Source organism: Coregonus clupeaformis, unplaced genomic scaffold (genome assembly GCF_020615455.1).
Source record: "Coregonus clupeaformis isolate EN_2021a unplaced genomic scaffold, ASM2061545v1 scaf0537, whole genome shotgun sequence".
Taxonomy (NCBI): domain Eukaryota; kingdom Metazoa; phylum Chordata; class Actinopteri; order Salmoniformes; family Salmonidae; genus Coregonus; species Coregonus clupeaformis.
Genome location: NW_025533992.1, coordinates 252501 through 274543, shown reverse-complemented (window position 1 = coordinate 274543; position 22043 = coordinate 252501). Strand labels below are relative to the sequence as shown.

General features: G+C 46.7%; 1 protein-coding gene across 1 annotated transcript in view; it reads right to left on the bottom strand.

The window, feature by feature from the left end:
* The window catches only part of LOC121561273 (mitochondrial dynamics protein MID51-like), a 43968-nt gene that overhangs the window by 12306 nt on the left and 9619 nt on the right, over positions 1 to 22043 (bottom strand). Inside the window, exons 6-8 of the mRNA XM_045215859.1 lie at positions 15240 to 15407; positions 11391 to 11554; positions 1558 to 1776 (exon numbers count right to left, since the gene is read on the bottom strand). Coding sequence (XP_045071794.1) covers positions 1558 to 1776; positions 11391 to 11554; positions 15240 to 15407 — 551 coding nt within the window. The remainder of the gene's footprint in view (positions 1 to 1557; positions 1777 to 11390; positions 11555 to 15239; positions 15408 to 22043) is intronic.

Below are 22043 nucleotides of genomic sequence, written 5' to 3'. Positions count from 1 at the left end.
CTTGAAGAATGGGCAAAAATCCCAGTGGCTAGATGTGCCAAGCTTATAGAGACATAACCCAAGAGACTTGCAGCTGTAATTGCTGCAAAAGGTGGCTCTACAAATTATTGACTTTGGGGGGGGGGGTGAATAGTTATGCACGCTCAAGTTCTCTGTTGTTTTGTCTTATTTTTTGTTTGTTTCACAATAAAACATATTTTGCATCTTCAAAGTGGTAGGCATGTTGTGTAAATCAAATGATACAAACCCCCCCCCCAAAAAAATCTATTTTAATTCCAGGTTGTAAGGCAACAAAATAGGAAAAATGCCAAGGGGGGTGAATAATTTCGCAAGCCACTGTAGATCATCTGTAGTCTGCAATAGGGGAGTGGTTGCTTCCTACAAGAGAACAAAACGTGACATCTTTGAAAAGCGAGTCGGGTAAAGAGCTTTTTTTATGTCTTAAAGGGGCAGTGTTGTATTTTGAGACAGGCTTGAATAAGCTAAGTAGCATAATTTGTCTGATTCTCTGTAATAATGGTATGGGAATAATAATGCATTTTATTTTGTAAAGTGGTTTCTTGCATCAAACAACACAACAACATTTTCAGTCCCCTCCTTGTCTGAAGGACCAGTGGATAAACGGGTTCATGTCAAGCCCTGCATGTTTTTCTTCAGACGTCTCATGGAAGCCGACATTGAACACCACACATTGGCTGCTACTGTAGGCTGAATGATAGAACAGCTATTTCCATGTTAAAACGTTATGGGATGCATTTTCTCCATTGTTTTTGATGGTAGGCCACTCTGGTTGGCCTACATTATGATCCAATAGCCACAGTAGCCTACTGGGCCACTGTTAAAACTGGAACTTAAAGCGGGTACAGCCTCAGTGTTCACAGTAAACTGCTCTAGAGGAGATCTACATGGAGGAACGGGCCAAAATACCAGCAACAGTGTGTGAAAACCTTGTGAAGACTTACAGAAAACGTTTGACCAGTGTCATTGCCAACAAAGGGTATATAACAAAGTATTGAGAAACTTTTGTTATTGACCAAATACTTATTTTCCACCATAATTTGCAAATAAATTCATTAAAAATCCTACAATGTGATTTTCAGGATTTTTTTCCCTCAATTTGTCTGTCATAGTTGACGTGTACCTATGATGAAAATTACAGGCCTCTCTCATCTTTTTAAGTGGGAGAACTTGCACAATTGGTGGCTGACTAAATACTTTTTTCCCCCCACTGTACTAACTACTGAGATATGTGACTATCCCAACCTAGATATCTCAAGATGAAGACACTAACTACGGAGATATGTGACTGTCCCAACCTAGATATCTCAAGATGAAGACACTAACTACGGAGATATGCGACTGTCCCAACCTAGATATCTCAAGATGAAGACACTAACTACGGAGATATGCGACTGTCCCAACCTAGATATCTCAAGATGAAGACACTAACTACGGAGACATGTGACTATCCCAACCTAGATATCTCAAGATGAAGACACTAACTGGAAGACTCTCTGGATAAGAGCGTCTGCTGAACGGGGTAAATGTGAGAGATACCGTATCTCCAGTTTCAGTTCATCCCCCCCGAGGACAGGCCGGACCAGACAGTCATCCCCCCCGAGGACAGGCCGGACCAGACAGTCATCCCCCCCGAGGACAGGCCGGACCAGACAGTCAAGAGAAGAGGAGAGGGACGGCCAGTTCATGGTTTCCATCACAGCCTTACTGAGCATGCTCACCATCGCCCTGCACGATAGATACCCTCCCACTAGGAACCTAGAGGAGGAGAGAGAGACAGCCTTACTGAGCATGCTCACCATCGCCCTGCACGATAGATACCCTCCCACTAGGAACCTAGAGGAGGAGAGAGAGACAGCCTTACTGAGCATGCTCACCATCACCCTGCACGATAGATACCCTCCCACTAGGAACCTAGAGGAGGAGAGAGAGACAGCCTTACTGAGCATGCTCACCATCACCCTGCACGATAGATACCCTCCCACTAGGAACCTAGAGGAGGAGAGAGACACAGCCTTACTGAGCATGCTCACCATCACCCTGCACGATAGATACCCTCCCACTAGGAACCTAGAGGAGGAGAGAGACAGCCTTACTGAGCATGCTCACCATCACCCTGCACGATAGATACCCTCCCACTAGGAACCTAGAGGAGAGAGACAGCCTTACTGAGCATGCTCACCATCACCCTGCACGATAGATACCCTCCCACTAGGAACCTAGAGGAGGAGAGAGACAGCCTTACTGAGCATGCTCACCATCACCCTGCACGATAGATACCCTCCCACTAGGAACCTAGAGGAGAGAGAGAGACACACAGACTGACAATTACTAGCTGGGCCAGAAATCTAGAGATCCCTTCACATTCAAATCTGGAACCTCCAAGCCACTTTCTTCCATTGTTCCCCTCTAATCAGGGACTGATTTAGACCTGGGACACCAGGCAGGACAGGACAGATTTAGACCTGGGACACGAGGCAGGACAGGACAGATTTAGACCTGGGACATATGGATAATGATCAGGTAGAGGGGACAGATTTAAATACCCCTGGTCTGGACAATATGGATAATGATCAGGTAGAACAGGACAGATTTAAATACCCCTGGTCTGGACAATATGGATAATGATCAGGTATTACAGGACTGATTTAAATACCCCTGGTCTGGACAATATGGATAATGATCAGGTAGAGGGGACAGATTTAAATACCCCTGGTCTGGACAATATGGATAATGATCAGGTAGAGGGGACAGATTTAAATACCCCTGGTCTGGACAATATGGATAATGATCAGGTAGAACAGGACAGATTTAAATACCCCTGGTCTGGACAATATGGATAATGATCAGGTAGAGGGGACAGATTTAAATACCCCTGGTCTGGACAATATGGATAATGATCAGGTAGAGGGGACAGATTTAAATACACCTGGTCTGGACAATATGGATAATGATCAGGTAGAGGGGACAGATTTAAATACCCCTGGTCTGGACAATATGGATAATGATCAGGTAGAACAGGACAGATTTAAATACCCCTGGTCTGGACAATATGGATAATGATCAGGTAGAGGGGACAGATTTAAATTACCCTGGTCTGGACAATATGGATAATGATCAGGTAGAGGGGACAGATTTAAATACCCCTGGTCTGGACAATATGGATAATGATCAGGTAGAACAGGACAGATTTAAATACCCCTGGTCTGGACAATATGGATAATGATCAGGTAGAGGGGACAGATTTAAATACCCCTGGTCTGGACAATATGGATAATGATCAGGTAGAGGGGACAGATTTAAATACCCTGGTCTGGACAATATGGATAATGATCAGGTAGAACAGGACAGATTTAAATACCCCTGGTCTGGACGATATGGATAATGATCAGGTAGAGGGGACAGATTTAAATACCCCTGGTCTGGACAATATGGATAATGATCAGGTAGAGGGGACAGATTTAAATAACCCTGGTCTGGACAATATGGATAATGATCAGGTAGAGGGGACAGATTTAAATACCCCTGGTCTGGACAATATGGATAATGATCAGGTAGAGGGGACAGATTTAAATACCCCTGGTCTGGACAATATGGATAATGATCAGGTAGAGGGGACATATTTAAATACCCCTGGTCTAGACAATATGGATAATGATCAGGTAGAGGGGACAGATTTAAATACCCCTGGTCTGGACAATATGGATAATGATCAGGTAGAGGGGACAGATTTAAATACCCCTGGTCTGGACAATATGGATAATGATCAGGTAGAACAGGACAGATTTAAATACCCCTGGTCTGGACAATATGGATAATGATCAGGTAGAGGGGACAGATTTAAATACCCCTGGTCTGGACAATATGGATAATGATCAGGTAGAACAGGACAGATTTAAATACCCCTGGTCTGGACAATATGGATAATGATCAGGTAGAGGGGACAGATTTAAATACCCCCTGGTCTGGACAATATGGATAATGATCAGGTAGAGGGGACAGATTTAAATACCCCTGGTCTGGACAATATGGATAATGATCAGGTAGAGGGGACAGATTTAAATACCCTGGTCTGGACAATATGGATAATGATCAGGTAGAGAGGACAGATTTAAATACCCTGGTCTGGACAATATGGATAATGATCAGGTAGAGGGGACAGATTTAAATACCCCTGGTCTGGACAATATGGATAATGATCAGGTAGAGGGGACAGATTTAAATACCCCTGGTCTGGACAATATGGATAATGATCAGGTAGAGGGGACAGATTTAAATACCCCTGGTCTGGACAATATGGATAATGATCAGGTAGAGAGGACAGATTTAAATACCCCTGGTCTGGACAATATGGATAATGATCAGGTAGAGGGGACAGATTTAAATACCCCTGGTCTGGACAATATGGATAATGATCAGGTAGAGGGGACAGATTTAAATACCCCTGGTCTGGACAATATGGATAATGATCAGGTAGAGGGGACAGATTTAAATACCCCTGGTCTGGACAATATGGATAATGATCAGGCAGAACAGGACAGATTTAAATACCCCTGGTCTGGACAATATGGATAATGATCAGGTAGAGGGGACAGATTTAAATACCCCTGGTCTGGACAATATGGATAATGATCAGGTAGAGGGGACAGATTTAAATACCCCTGGTCTGGACAATATGGATAATGATCAGGTAGAGGGGACAGATTTAAATACCCCTGGTCTGGACAATATGGATAATGATCAGGTAGAGGGGACAGATTTAAATACCCCTGGTCTGGACAATATGGATAATGATCAGGTAGAGGGGACAGATTTAAATACCACTGGTCTGGACAATATGGATAATGATCAGGTAGAACAGGACAGATTTAAATACCCCTGGTCTGGACAATATGGATAATGATCAGGTAGAGGGGACAGATTTAAATACCCCTGGTCTGGACAATATGGATAATGATCAGGTAGAGGGGACAGATTTAAATACCCCTGGTCTGGACAATATGGATAATGATCAGGTAGAGGGGACAGATTTAAATACCCCTGGTCTGGACAATATGGATAATGATCAGGTAGAGAGGACAGATTTAAATACCCTGGTCTGGACAATATGGATAATGATCAGGTAGGGGGACAGATTTAAATACCCCTGGTCTGGACAATATGGATAATGATCAGGTAGAGGGGACAGATTTAAATACCCCTGGTCTGGACAATATGGATAATGATCAGGTAGAGGGGACAGATTTAAATACCCCTGGTCTGGACAATATGGATAATGATCAGGTAGAGGGGACAGATTTAAATACCCCTGGTCTGGACAATATGGATAATGATCAGGCAGAACCAGGACAGATTTAAATACCCCTGGTCTGGACAATATGGATAATGATCAGGTAGAGGGGACAGATTTAAATACCCCTGGTCTGGACAATATGGATAATGATCAGGTAGAGGGGACAGATTTAAATACCCCTGGTCTGGACAATATGGATAATGATCAGGTAGAGGGGACAGATTTAAATACCCCTGGTCTGGACAATATGGATAATGATCAGGTAGAGGGGACAGATTTAAATACCCCTGGTCTGGACAATATGGATAATGATCAGGTAGAACAGGACAGATTTAAATACCCCTGGTCTGGAAAATATGGATAATGATCAGGTAGAGAGGACAGATTTAAATACCCCTGGTCTGGACAATATGGATAATGATCAGGCAGAGGGGACAGATTTAAATACCCCTGGTCTGGACAATATGGATAATGATCAGGTAGAGGGGACAGATTTAAATACCCCTGGTCTGGACAATATGGATAATGATCAGGTAGAGAGGACAGATTTAAATACCCCTGGTCTGGACAATATGGATAATGATCAGGTAGAGGGGACAGATTTAAATACCCCTGGTCTGGACAATATGGATAATGATCAGGTAGAGGGGACAGATTTAAATACCCCTGGTCTGGACAATATGGATAATGATCAGGTAGAGGGGACAGATTTAAATACCCCTGGTCTGGACAATATGGATAATGATCAGGCAGAACAGGACATATTTAAATACCCCTGGTCTGGACAATATGGATAATGATCAGGTAGAGGGGACAGATTTAAATACCCCTGGTCTGGACAATATGGATAATGATCAGGTAGAGGGGACATATTTAAATACCCCTGGTCTGGACAATATGGATAATGATCAGGTAGAGGGGACAGATTTAAATACCCCTGGTCTGGACAATATGGATAATGATCAGGTAGAGGGGACAGATTTAAATACCCCTGGTCTGGACAATATGGATAATGATCAGGTAGAGGGGACAGATTTAAATACCCCTGGTCTGGACAATATGGATAATGATCAGGTAGAACAGGACAGATTTAAATACCCCTGGTCTGGACAATATGGATAATGATCAGGTAGAGAGGACAGATTTAAATACCCCTGGTCTGGACAATATGGATAATGATCAGGCAGAGGGGACAGATTTAAATACCCTGGTCTGGACAATATGGATAATGATCAGGTAGAACAGGACAGATTTAAATACCCCTGGTCTGGACAATATGGATAATGATCAGGTAGAGGGGACAGATTTAAATACCCCTGGTCTGGACAATATGGATAATGATCAGGTAGAGAGGACAGATTTAAATACCCCTGGTCTGGACAATATGGATAATGATCAGGCAGAGGGGACAGATTTAAATACCCTGGTCTGGACAATATGGATAATGATCAGGCAGAGGGGACAGATTTAAATACCCCTGGTCTGGACAATATGGATAATGATCAGGTAGAACAGGACAGATTTAAATACCCCTGGTCTGGACAATATGGATAATGATCAGGTAGAACAGGACAGATTTAAATACCCCTGGTCTGGACAATATGGATAATGATCAGGTAGAGGGGACAGATTTAAATACCCCTGGTCTGGACAATATGGATAATGATCAGGTAGAGGGGACAGATTTAAATACCCCTGGTCTGGACAATATGGATAATGATCAGGTAGAGAGGACAGATTTAAATACCCCTGGTCTGGACAATATGGATAATGATCAGGTAGAGGGGACAGATTTAAATACCCCTGGTCTGGACAATATGGATAATGATCAGGTAGAGGGGACAGATTTAAATACCCCTGGTCTGGACAATATGGATAACGATCAGGTAGAGGGGACAGATTTAAATACCCCTGGTCTGGACAATATGGATAACGATCAGGTAGAGGGGACAGATTTAAATACCCCTGGTCTGGACAATATGGATAACGATCAGGTAGAGAGGACAGATTTAAATACCCCTGGTCTGGACAATATGGATAATGATCAGGTAGAGGGGACAGATTTAAATACCCCTGGTCTGGACAATATGGATAATGATCAGGTAGAGGGGACAGATTTAAATACCCCTGGTCTGGACAATATGGATAATGATCAGGTAGAGGGGACAGATTTAAATACCCCTGGTCTGGACAATATGGATAATGATCAGGTAGAGGGACAGATTTAAATACCCCTGGTCTGGACAATATGGATAATGATCAGGTAGAGGGGACAGATTTAAATACCCCTGGTCTGGAAAATATGGATAATGATCAGGCAGAACAGGACAGATTTAAATACCCCTGGTCTGGACAATATGGATAATGATCAGGTAGAGGGGACAGATTTAAATACCCCTGGTCTGGACAATATGGATAATGATCAGGTAGAGGGGACAGATTTAAATACCCCTGGTCTGGACAATATGGATAATGATCAGGTAGAGGGGACAGATTTAAATACCCCTGGTCTGGACAATATGGATAATGATCAGGTAGAACAGGACAGATTTAAATACCCCTGGTCTGGACAATATGGATAATGATCAGGTAGAGAGGACAGATTTAAATACCCCTGGTCTGGACAATATGGATAATGATCAGGCAGAGGGGACAGATTTAAATACCCCTGGTCTGGACAATATGGATAATGATCAGGTAGAACAGGACAGATTTAAATACCCCTGGTCTGGACAATATGGATAATGATCAGGTAGAGGGACAGATTTAAATACCCCTGGTCTGGACAATATGGATAATGATCAGGTAGAGAGGACAGATTTAAATACCCCTGGTCTGGACAATATGGATAATGATCAGGCAGAGGGGACAGATTTAAATACCCTGGTCTGGACAATATGGATAATGATCAGGCAGAGGGGACAGATTTAAATACCCCTGGTCTGGACAATATGGATAATGATCAGGTAGAACAGGACAGATTTAAATACCCCTGGTCTGGACAATATGGATAATGATCAGGTAGAACAGGACAGATTTAAATACCCCTGGTCTGGACAATATGGATAATGATCAGGTAGAGAGGACAGATTTAAATACCCCTGGTCTGGACAATATGGATAATGATCAGGCAGAGGGGACAGATTTAAATACCCTGGTCTGGACAATATGGATAATGATCAGGTAGAGGGGACAGATTTAAATACCCCTGGTCTGGACAATATGGATAATGATCAGGTAGAGAGGACAGATTTAAATACCCCTGGTCTGGACAATATGGATAATGATCAGGTAGAGGGGACAGATTTAAATACCCCTGGTCTGGACAATATGGATAATGATCAGGTAGAACAGGACAGATTTAAATACCCCTGGTCTGGACAATATGGATAATGATCAGGTAGAGGGGACAGATTTAAATATCCCTGGTCTGGACAATATGGATAATGATCAGGTAGAGGGGACAGATTTAAATACCCCTGGTCTGGACAATATGGATAATGATCAGGTAGAGAGGACAGATTTAAATACCCCTGGTCTGGACAATATGGATAATGATCAGGTAGAGAGGACAGATTTAAATACCCCTGGTCTGGACAATATGGATAATGATCAGGTAGAGGGGACAGATTTAAATACCCCTGGTCTGGACAATATGGATAATGATCAGGTAGAGGGGACAGATTTAAATACCCCTGGTCTGGACAATATGGATAATGATCAGGTAGAACAGGACAGATTTAAATACCCCTGGTCTGGACAATATGGATAATGATCAGGTAGAGGGGACAGATTTAAATACCCCTGGTCTGGACAATATGGATAATGATCAGGTAGAGGGACAGATTTAAATACCCCTGGTCTGGACAATATGGATAATGATCAGGTAGAACAGGACAGATTTAAATACCCCTGGTCTGGACAATATGGATAATGATCAGGTAGAGGGGACAGATTTAAATACCCCTGGTCTGGACAATATGGATAATGATCAGGTAGAACAGGACAGATTTAAATACCCCTGGTCTGGACAATATGGATAATGATCAGGTAGAGGGGACAGATTTAAATACCCCTGGTCTGGACAATATGGATAATGATCAGGTAGAGGGGACAGATTTAAATACCCCTGGTCTGGACAATATGGATAATGATCAGGTAGAGAGGACAGATTTAAATACCCCTGGTCTGGACAATATGGATAATGATCAGGTAGAGAGGACAGATTTAAATACCCCTGGTCTGGACAATATGGATAATGATCAGGTAGAGAGGACAGATTTAAATACCCCTGGTCTGGACAATATGGATAATGATCAGGTAGAGGGGACAGATTTAAATACCCCTGGTCTGGACAATATGGATAATGATCAGGTAGAGGGGACAGATTTAAATACCCCTGGTCTGGACAATATGGATAATGATCAGGTAGAACAGGACAGATTTAAATACCCTGGTCTGGACAATATGGATAATGATCAGGTAGAGGGGACAGATTTAAATACCCCTGGTCTGGACAATATGGATAATGATCAGGTAGAGGGACAGATTTAAATACCCCTGGTCTGGACAATATGGATAATGATCAGGTAGAACAGGACAGATTTAAATACCCCTGGTCTGGACAATATGGATAATGATCAGGTAGAGGGGACAGATTTAAATACCCCTGGTCTGGACAATATGGATAATGATCAGGTAGAACAGGACAGATTTAAATACCCCTGGTCTGGACAATATGGATAATGATCAGGTAGAACAGGACAGATTTAAATACCCCTGGTCTGGACAATATGGATAATGATCAGGTAGAGGGGACAGATTTAAATACCCCTGGTCTGGACAATATGGATAATGATCAGGTAGAGGGGACAGATTTAAATACCCCTGGTCTGGACAATATGGATAATGATCAGGTAGAGGGGACAGATTTAAATACCCCCTGGTCTGGACAATATGGATAATGATCAGGTAGAGGGGGACAGATTTAAATACCCCTGGTCTGGACAATATGGATAATGATCAGGTAGAGGGGACAGATTTAAATACCCCTGGTCTGGACAATATGGATAATGATCAGGTAGAGGGGACAGATTTAAATACCCCTGGTCTGGACAATATGGATAATGATCAGGTAGAGGGGACAGATTTAAATACCCCTGGTCTGGACAATATGGATAATGATCAGGTAGAGGGGACAGATTTAAATACCCCTGGTCTGGACAATATGGATAATGATCAGGTAGAGGGGACAGATTTAAATACCCCTGGTCTGGACGATCAACTGCCTCAGTTATTTGAACCCGGCTTTGAAACCTGTCCCAGTGTAGAGGGTGAACCTGTCCCAGTGTTATTACCTGTCCCAGTGTAGAGGGTGAACATGTCCCAGTGTTATTACCTTTCCCAGTGTAGAGGGTGACCCTGTCCCAGTGTTATTACCTGTCCCCGTGTAGAGGGTGTACCTGTCCCAGTGTTATTACCTGTCCCAGTGTTATTACCTGTCCCAGTGTAGAGGGTGTGTGTCCAGTGTTATTACCTGTCCAAGTGTTATTACCTGTCCCAGTGTAGAGGGTGAACCTGTCCCAGTGTTATTACCTGTCCCAGTGTTATTACCTGTCCCGGTGTAGAGGGTGTACCTGTCCCAGTGTTATTACCTGTCCCAGTGTAGAGGGGGAACCTGTCCCAGTGTTATTACCTGTCCCAGTAGCTGCGTCCTCTAGGGAAGAACTCCAGGTTGACCCGTCGGACCATCCAGTGTAGAGGGTGAACATGTCCCAGTGTTATTACCTGTCCCGGTGTAGAGGGTGAACCTGTCCCAGTGTTATTACCTGTCCCAGTGTAGAGGGTGAACCTGTCCCAGTGTTATTACCTGTCCCAGTGTTACTACCTGTCCCGGTGTAGAGGGTGTACCTGTCCCAGTGTTATTACCTGTCCCAGTAGCTGCGTCCTCTAGGGAAGAACTCCAGGTTGACCCGTCGGACCATCCAGTGTAGAGGGTGTACCTGTCCCAGTGTTATTACCTGTCCCAGTGTTATTACCTGTCCCGGTGTAGAGGGTGTACCTGTCCCAGTGTTATTACCTGTCCCAGTAGCTGCGTCCTCTGGGGAAGAACTCCAGGTTGACCCGTCGGACCATCCAGTGTAGAGGGTGTGTTAGGAGGGTCTCCTCCCCAGGGATCAGTCTCCACAGACTGGCTTCTAGCTGGAGGGGAACCAACAGGCATGCATGGTCCGCACTCACCACCTAGACACACCAACACAACGTCCTCAGCTTCATCACCACCAACACAACGTCCTCAGCTTCATCACCACCAACACAACGTCCTCAGCTTCATCACCACCAACACAACGTCCTCAGCTTCATCACCACCAACACAACGTCCTCAGCTTCATCACCACCAACACAACGTCCTCAGCTTCATCACCACCAACACAACGTCCCTCAGCTTCATCACCACCAACACAACGCGTCCTCAGCTTCATCACCACCAACACAACGTCCTCAGCTTCATCACCACCAACACAACGTCATCACCTTCATCACCACCAACACAACGTCCTCAGCTTCATCACCACCAACACAACGTCCTCACCTTCATCACCACCAACACAACGTCATCACCTTCATCACCACCAACACAACGTCCTCAGCTTCATCACCACCAACACAACGTCCTCACCTTCATCACCACCAACACAACGTCATCACCTTCATCACCACCAACACAACATCACCTTCATCACCACCAACACAACGTCCTCAGCTTCATCACCACCAACACAACATCATCACCTTCATCACCACCAACACAACGTCATCACCTTCATCACCACCAACACAACGTCATCACCTTCATCACCACCAACACAACTTCATCACCTTCATCACCACCAACACAACGTCCTCAGCTTCATCACCACCAACACAACGTCCTCAGCTTCATCACCACCAACACAACGTCCTCACCTTCATCACCACCAACACAACGTCCTCAGCTTCATCACCACCAACACAACATCATCACCTTCATCACCACCAACACAACGTCATCACCTTCATCACCACCAACACAACATCACCTTCATCACCACCAACACAACGTCCTCAGCTTCATCACCACCAACACAACGTCATCACCTTCATCACCACCAACACAACGTCATCACCTTCATCACCACCAACACAACTTCATCACCTTCATCACCACCAACACAACGTCCTCAGCTTCATCACCACCAACACAACGTCATCACCTTCATCACCACCAACACAACGTCCTCACCTTCATCACCACCAACACAACGTCATCACCTTCATCACCACCAACACAACATCACCTTCATCACCACCAACACAACGTCCTCACCTTCATCACCACCAACACAACGTCATCACCTTCATCACCACCAACACAACATCACCTTCATCACCACCAACACAACGTCCTCAGCTTCATCACCACCAACACAACATCATCACCTTCATCACCACCAACACAACGTCATCACCTTCATCACCACCAACACAACGTCATCACCTTCATCACCACCAACACAACATCACCTTCATCACCACCAACACAACGTCATCACCTTCATCACCACCAACACAACGTCCTCAGCTTCATCACCACCAACACAACATCATCACCTTCATCACCACCAACACAACGTCATCACCTTCATCACCACCAACACAACGTCCTCAGCTTCATCACCACCAACACAACATCATCACCTTCATCACCACCAACACAACGTCCTCACCTTCATCACCACCAACACAACGTCATCACCTTCATCACCACCAACACAACGTCCTCAGCTTCATCACCACCAACACAACGTCATCACCTTCATCACCACCAACACAACGTCATCAGCTTCATCACCACCAACACAACGTCCTCACCTTCATCACCACCAACACAACGTCATCACCTTCATCACCACCAACACAACTTCCTCACCTTCATCACCACCAACACAACGTCATCACCTTCATCACCACCAACACAACATCACCTTCATCACCACCAACACAACATCATCAGCTTCATCACCACCAACACAACGTCCTCAGCTTCATCACCACCAACACAACGTCGTCAGCTTCATCACCACCAACACAACGTCATCACCTTCATCACCACCAACACAACGTCATCAGCTTCATCACCACCAACACAACATCATCACCTTCATCACCACCAACACAACGTCCTCAGCTTCATCACCACCAACATCATCACCTTCATCACCACCAACACAACGTCCTCAGCTTCATCACCACCAACACAACGTCGTCAGCTTCATCACCACCAACACAACGTCATCACCTTCATCACCACCAACACAACGTCCTCAGCTTCATCACCACCAACACAACGTCCTCAGCTTCATCACCACCAACACAACGTCATCACCTTCATCACCACCAACACAACGTCCTCAGCTTCATCACCACCAACACAACGTCATCAGCTTCATCACCACCAACACAAAATATTGCAATTTTGACTTAAGTGAACTGTTGGAATCATGGAGATAGAATGACTTATATTAAGAAACTAAGTGGACAGTAGAATCATTCTAGTTTGGTACAATCTGTTGACTGGATTTGAACAACCGCAAGGGGAGGGAGGGGAGGAGAGAGAGAGAGAGGAGATAGAGATGAGAGAGACAGGAGAGAGGATAGAGAGGAGAGAGAGAGAGAGGAGAGAGGAAGAGAGAGAGAGAGAGAGAGAGAGACAGAGAGAGACAGAGAGACAGAGAGACAGAGAGAGAGAGAGAGAGAGAGAGAGAGAGAGAGAGAGAGAGAGAGAGAGAGAGAGACAGAGAGACAGAGAGAGAGACAGCGAGAGAGAGAGAGAGAGAGAGAGAGAGAGAGAGAGAGAGAGAGAGAGAGAGAGAGAGAGAGAGAGAGACAGAGAGAGAGAGAGAGAGAGAGAGAGAGAGAGAGAGAGAGAGAGACAGAGAGAGAGACAGAGAGAGAGAGACAGAGAGAGAGAGACAGAGAGAGAGACAGAGAGAGAGAGACAGAGAGAGAGAGAGAGAGAGAGAGAGACAGAGAGAGAGAGAGAGAGAGAGAGAGAGAGAGAGAGAGAGAGAGAGAGACAGAGCAGAGACAGAGACAGAGACAGAGACAGAGACAGAGAGAGAGAGAGAGAGAGAAGAGAGAGACAGAGAGAGAGACAGAGAGAGAGAGACAGAGAGAGACAGAGAGCAGAGACAGAGAAGCAGAGAGAGAGAGAGAGAGAGAGAGACGAGAGAGAGAGAGCGAGAGAGAGAGAGAGAGAGAGAGAGAGAGACGAGAGAGACAGAGAGAGACAGAGAGAGAGACAGAGAGAGAGAGAGAGAGACAGAGAAGAGAGAGAGAGACAGAGAGAGAGAGAGAGAGAGACAGAGAGAGAGAGCAGAGAGAGAGAGAGAGACAGAGAGAGAGAGACGAGAGAGAGAGAGAGAGAGCAGAGAGAGAGAGAGAGCAGAGAGCAGAGAGAGAGAGAGACAGAGAGAGAGAGAGAGAGAGAGAGAGAGAGAAGAGAGAGAGAGAGAGAGACAGAGAGAGAGAGAGAGAGAGAGAGAGAGAGAGAGAGAGAGAGAGAGAGAGAGAGAGAGAGAGAGAGAGAGAGGTCAACTATACAGATGGATGTTATACGAGGCTGAGTGGTGATATACTGTAGATCTCTTGTCAATATTGTGATTTCGTTGTGAATTCAATGAATTGTGCAGCCCTAATGTTGGCCATTTAGAAGACTCTCGTCCATAGTGACTTAGTCAGTCCATTCAACATCAACTATTAGTGTGTGTGTGACTGTGTGACTGTGTGTGATTCAGTGTGTGTGTGATTCAGTGTGTGTGCGGTACGGTGTGTGTGCGGTACGGTGTGTGTGCGGTACGGTGTGTGTGCGGTACGGTGTGTGCGGTACCTGTAGGTCGTCAAACAGGGACCCTCCCAGTGACATCTCTCCCAGAGGCATGTCAGGGTGTGTGGTGTGCAGGAAGTCTTGTACCTCTATACAGATATCTAGAGCTAGACTCTGGGCTCTGTGGACCTCTTCTGGGGCTAAAGCTGCTCTGGTAGAATAGTACTGCTGGAGACGCTCCTATAGAGAGAGAGAGAGGTTAGAGGTCAGATATCTAGAGCTAGACTCTGGGCTCTGTGGACCTCTTCTGGGGCTAAAGCTGCTCTGGTAGAATAGTACTGCTGGAGACGCTCCTATAGAGAGAGAGAGAGGTTAGAGGTCAGATATCTAGAGCTAGACTCTGGGCTCTGTGGACCTCTTCTGGGGCTAAAGCTGCTCTGGTAGAATAGTACTGCTGGAGACGCTCCTATAGAGAGAGAGAGAGGTTAGAGGTCAGATATCTAGAGCTAGACTCTGGGCTCTGTGGACCTCTTCTGGGGCTAAAGCTGCTCTGGTAGAATAGTACTGCTGGAGACGCTCCTATAGAGAGAGAGAGGTTAGAGGTCAGATATCTAGAGCTAGACTCTGGGCTCTGTGGACCTCTTCTGGGGGCTAAAGCTGCTCTGGTAGAATAGTACTGCTGGAGACGCTCCTATAGAGAGAGAGAGGGTTAGAGGTCAGATATCTAGAGCTAGACTCTGGGCTCTGTGGACCTCTTCTGGGGCTAAAGCTGCTCTGGTAGAATAGTACTGCTGGAGACGCTCCTATAGAGAGAGAGAGAGGTTAGAGGTCGGATATCTAGAGCTAGACTCTGGGCTCTGTGGACCTCTTCTGGGGCTAAAGCTGCTCTGGTAGAATAGTACTGCTGGAGACGCTCCTATAGAGAGAGAGAGAGGTTAGAGGTCAGATATCTAGAGCTAGACTCTGGGCTCTGTGGACCTCTTCTGGGGCTAAAGCTGCTCTGGTAGAATAGTACTGCTGGAGACGCTCCTATAGAGAGAGAGAGGGTTAGAGGTCGGATATCTAGAGCTAGACTCTGGGCTCTGTGGACCTCTTCTGGGGCTAAAGCTGCTCTGGTAGAATAGTACTGCTGGAGACGCTCCTATAGAGAGAGAGGTTAGAGGTCAGATATCTAGAGCTAGACTCTGGGCTCTGTGGACCTCTTCTGGGGCTAAAGCTGCTCTGGTAGAATAGTACTGCTGGAGACGCTCCTATAGAGAGAGAGAGAGGGGTTAGAGGTCAGATATCTAGAGCTAGACTCTGGGCTCTGTGGACCTCTTCTGGGGCTAAAGCTGCTCTGGTAGAATAGTACTGCTGGAGACGCTCCTATAGAGAGAGAGGTTAGAGGTCAGATATCTAGAGCTAGACTCTGGGCTCTGTGGACCTCTTCTGGGGCTAAAGCTGCTCTGGTAGAATAGTACTGCTGGAGACGCTCCTATAGAGAGAGAGAGGGTTAGAGGTCAGATATCTAGAGCTAGACTCTGGGCTCTGTGGACCTCTTCTGGGGCTAAAGCTGCTCTGGTAGAATAGTACTGCTGGAGACGCTCCTATAGAGAGAGAGAGAGGTTAGAGGTCAGATATCTAGAGCTAGACTCTGGGCTCTGTGGACCTCTTCTGGGGCTAAAGCTGCTCTGGTAGAATAGTACTGCTGGAGACGCTCCTATAGAGAGAGAGAGAGAGGTTAGAGGTCAGATATCTAGAGCTAGACTCTGGGCTCTGTGGACCTCTTCTGGGGCTAAAGCTGCTCTGGTAGAATAGTACTGCTGGAGACGCTCCTATAGAGAGAGAGAGAGGTTAGAGGTCAGATATCTAGAGCTAGACTCTGGGCTCTGTGGACCTCTTCTGGGGCTAAAGCTGCTCTGGTAGAATAGTACTGCTGGAGACGCTCCTATAGAGAGAGAGAGGTTAGAGGTCAGATATCTAGAGCTAGACTCTGGGCTCTGTGGACCTCTTCTGGGGCTAAAGCTGCTCTGGTAGAATAGTACTGCTGGAGACGGCTCCTATAGAGAGAGAGGTTAGAGGTCAGATATCTAGAGCTAGACTCTGGGCTCTGTGGACCTCTTCTGGGGCTAAAGCTGCTCTGGTAGAATAGTACTGCTGGAGACGCTCCTATAGAGAGAGAGAGAGGTTAGAGGTCAGATATCTAGAGCTAGACTCTGGGCTCTGTGGACCTCTTCTGGGGCTAAAGCTGCTCTGGTAGAATAGTACTGCTGGAGACGCTCCTATAGAGAGAGAGAGGGTTAGAGGTCAGATATCTAGAGCTAGACTCTGGGCTCTGTGGACCTCTTCTGGGGCTAAAGCTGCTCTGGTAGAATAGTACTGCTGGAGACGCTCCTATAGAGAGAGAGAGAGGTTAGAGGTCAGATATCTAGAGCTAGACTCTGGGCTCTGTGGACCTCTTCTGGGGCTAAAGCTGCTCTGGTAGAATAGTACTGCTGGAGACGCTCCTATAGAGAGAGAGAAGGTTAGAGGTCAGATATCTAGAGCTAGACTCTGGGCTCTGTGGACCTCTTCTGGGGCTAAAGCTGCTCTGGTAGAATAGTACTGCTGGAGACGCTCCTATAGAGAGAGAGAGGGTTAGAGGTCAGATATCTAGAGCTAGACTCTGGGCTCTGTGGACCTCTTCTGGGGCTAAAGCTGCTCTGGTAGAATAGTACTGCTGGAGACGCTCCTATAGAGAGAGAGAGAGAGGTTAGAGGTCAGATATCTAGAGCTAGACTCTGGGCTCTGTGGACCTCTTCTGGGGCTAAAGCTGCTCTGGTAGAATAGTACTGCTGGAGACGCTCCTATAGAGAGAGAGAGGGGTTAGAGGTCAGATATCTAGAGCTAGACTCTGGGCTCTGTGGACCTCTTCTGGGGCTAAAGCTGCTCTGGTAGAATAGTACTGCTGGAGACGCTCCTATAGAGAGAGAGGGTTAGAGGTCAGATATCTAGAGCTAGACTCTGGGCTCTGTGGACCTCTTCTGGGGCTAAAGCTGCTCTGGTAGAATAGTACTGCTGGAGACGCTCCTATAGAGAGAGAGAGAGGTTAGAGGTCAGATATCTAGAGCTAGACTCTGGGCTCTGTGGACCTCTTCTGGGGCTAAAGCTGCTCTGGTAGAATAGTACTGCTGGAGACGCTCCTATAGAGAGAGAGAGGTTAGAGGTCAGATATCTAGAGCTAGACTCTGGGCTCTGTGGACCTCTTCTGGGGCTAAAGCTGCTCTGGTAGAATAGTACTGCTGGAGACGCTCCTATAGAGAGAGAGAGGGGTTAGAGGTCAGATATCTAGAGCTAGACTCTGGGCTCTGTGGACCTCTTCTGGGGCTAAAGCTGCTCTGGTAGAATAGTACTGCTGGAGACGCTCCTATAGAGAGAGAGAGGGTTAGAGGTCAGATATCTAGAGCTAGACTCTGGGCTCTGTGGACCTCTTCTGGGGCTAAAGCTGCTCTGGTAGAATAGTACTGCTGGAGACGCTCCTATAGAGAGAGAGAGAGGTTAGAGGTCAGATATCTAGAGCTAGACTCTGGGCTCTGTGGACCTCTTCTGGGGCTAAAGCTGCTCTGGTAGAATAGTACTGCTGGAGACGCTCCTATAGAGAGAGAGAGAGGGGTTAGAGGTCAGATATCTAGAGCTAGACTCTGGGCTCTGTGGACCTCTTCTGGGGCTAAAGCTGCTCTGGTAGAATAGTACTGCTGGAGACGCTCCTATAGAGAGAGAGAGAGGTTAGAGGTCAGATATCTAGAGCTAGACTCTGGGCTCTGTGGACCTCTTCTGGGGCTAAAGCTGCTCTGGTAGAATAGTACTGCTGGAGACGCTCCTATAGAGAGAGAGAGGTTAGAGGTCAGATATCTAGAGCTAGACTCTGGGCTCTGTGGACCTCTTCTGGGGCTAAAGCTGCTCTGGTAGAATAGTACTGCTGGAGACGCTCCTATAGAGAGAGAGAGGTTAGAGGTCAGATATCTAGAGCTAGACTCTGGGCTCTGTGGACCTCTTCTGGGGCTAAAGCTGCTCTGGTAGAATAGTACTGCTGGAGACGCTCCTATAGAGAGAGAGGTTAGAGGTCAGATATCTAGAGCTAGACTCTGGGCTCTGTGGACCTCTTCTGGGGCTAAAGCTGCTCTGGTAGAATAGTACTGCTGGAGACGCTCCTATAGAGAGAGAGGGTTAGAGGTCAGATATCTAGAGCTAGACTCTGGGCTCTGTGGACCTCTTCTGGGGCTAAAGCTGCTCTGGTAGAATAGTACTGCTGGAGACGCTCCTATAGAGAGAGAGAGAGGGTTAGAGGTCAGATATCTAGAGCTAGACTCTGGGCTCTGTGGACCTCTTCTGGGGCTAAAGCTGCTCTGGTAGAATAGTACTGCTGGAGACGCTCCTATAGAGAGAGAGAGAGGTTAGAGGTCAGATATCTAGAGCTAGACTCTGGGCTCTGTGGACCTCTTCTGGGGCTAAAGCTGCTCTGGTAGAATAGTACTGCTGGAGACGCTCCTATAGAGAGAGAGAGAGTTAGAGGTCAGATATCTAGAGCTAGACTCTGGGCTCTGTGGACCTCTTCTGGGGCTAAAGCTGCTCTGGTAGAATAGTACTGCTGGAGACGCTCCTATAGAGAGAGAGAGAGGTTAGAGGTCAGATATCTAGAGCTAGACTCTGGGCTCTGTGGACCTCTTCTGGGGCTAAAGCTGCTCTGGTAGAATAGTACTGCTGGAGACGCTCCTATAGAGAGAGAGAGGGGTTAGAGGTCAGATATCTAGAGCTAGACTCTGGGCTCTGTGGACCTCTTCTGGGGCTAAAGCTGCTCTGGTAGAATAGTACTGCTGGAGACGCTCCTATAGAGAGAGAGAGAGGGTTAGAGGTCAGATATCTAGAGCTAGACTCTGGGCTCTGTGGACCTCTTCTGGGGCTAAAGCTGCTCTGGTAGAATAGTACTGCTGGAGACGCTCCTATAGAGAGAGAGAGAGAGGTTAGAGGTCAGATATCTAGAGCTAGACTCTGGGCTCTGTGGACCTCTTCTGGGGCTAAAGCTGCTCTGGTAGAATAGTACTGCTGGAGACGCTCCTATAGAGAGAGAGAGAGAGGTTAGAGGTCAGATATCTAGAGCTAGACTCTGGGCTCTGTGGACCTCTTCTGGGGCTAAAGCTGCTCTGGTAGAATAGTACTGCTGGAGACGCTCCTATAGAGAGAGAGAGAGGTTAGAGGTCAGATATCTAGAGCTAGACTCTGGGCTCTGTGGACCTCTTCTGGGGCTAAAGCTGCTCTGGTAGAATAGTACTGCTGGAGACGCTCCTATAGAGAGAGAGAGAGGTTAGAGGTCAGATATCTAGAGCTAGACTCTGGGCTCTGTGGACCTCTTCTGGGGCTAAAGCTGCTCTGGTAGAATAGTACTGCTGGAGACGCTCCTATAGAGAGAGAGAGGGGGTTAGAGGTCAGATATCTAGAGCTAGACTCTGGGCTCTGTGGACCTCTTCTGGGGCTAAAGCTGCTCTGGTAGAATAGTACTGCTGGAGACGCTCCTATAGAGAGAGAGAGAGGTTAGAGGTCAGATATCTAGAGCTAGACTCTGGGCTCTGTGGACCTCTTCTGGGGCTAAAGCTGCTCTGGTAGAATAGTACTGCTGGAGACGCTCCTATAGAGAGAGAGAGAGGGGTTAGAGGTCAGATATCTAGAGCTAGACTCTGGGCTCTGTGGACCTCTTCTGGGGCTAAAGCTGCTCTGGTAGAATAGTACTGCTGGAGACGCTCCTATAGAGAGAGAGAGAGGTTAGAGGTCAGATATCTAGAGCTAGACTCTGGGCTCTGTGGACCTCTTCTGGGGCTAAAGCTGCTCTGGTAGAATAGTACTGCTGGAGACGCTCCTATAGAGAGAGAGAGGTTAGAGGTCAGATATCTAGAGCTAGACTCTGGGCTCTGTGGACCTCTTCTGGGGCTAAAGCTGCTCTGGTAGAATAGTACTGCTGGAGACGCTCCTATAGAGAGAGAGAGAGAGGTTAGAGGTCAGATATCTAGAGCTAGACTCTGGGCTCTGTGGACCTCTTCTGGGGCTAAAGCTGCTCTGGTAGAATAGTACTGCTGGAGACGCTCCTATAGAGAGAGAGGTTAGAGGTCAGATATCTAGAGCTAGACTCTGGGCTCTGTGGACCTCTTCTGGGGCTAAAGCTGCTCTGGTAGAATAGTACTGCTGGAGACGCTCCTATAGAGAGAGAGAGAGGTTAGAGGTCAGATATCTAGAGCTAGACTCTGGGCTCTGTGGACCTCTTCTGGGGCTAAAGCTGCTCTGGTAGAATAGTACTGCTGGAGACGCTCCTATAGAGAGAGAGAGAGGTTAGAGGTCAGATATCTAGAGCTAGACTCTGGGCTCTGTGGACCTCTTCTGGGGCTAAAGCTGCTCTGGTAGAATAGTACTGCTGGAGACGCTCCTATAGAGAGAGAGAGGTTAGAGGTCAGATATCTAGAGCTAGACTCTGGGCTCTGTGGACCTCTTCTGGGGCTAAAGCTGCTCTGGTAGAATAGTACTGCTGGAGACGCTCCTATAGAGAGAGAGAGAGAGAGGTTAGAGGTCAGATATCTAGAGCTAGACTCTGGGCTCTGTGGACCTCTTCTGGGGCTAAAGCTGCTCTGGTAGAATAGTACTGCTGGAGACGCTCCTATAGAGAGAGAGAGAGGTTAGAGGTCAGATATCTAGAGCTAGACTCTGGGCTCTGTGGACCTCTTCTGGGGCTAAAGCTGCTCTGGTAGAATAGTACTGCTGGAGACGCTCCTATAGAGAGAGAGAGAGTTAGAGGTCAGATATCTAGAGCTAGACTCTGGGCTCTGTGGACCTCTTCTGGGGCTAAAGCTGCTCTGGTAGAATAGT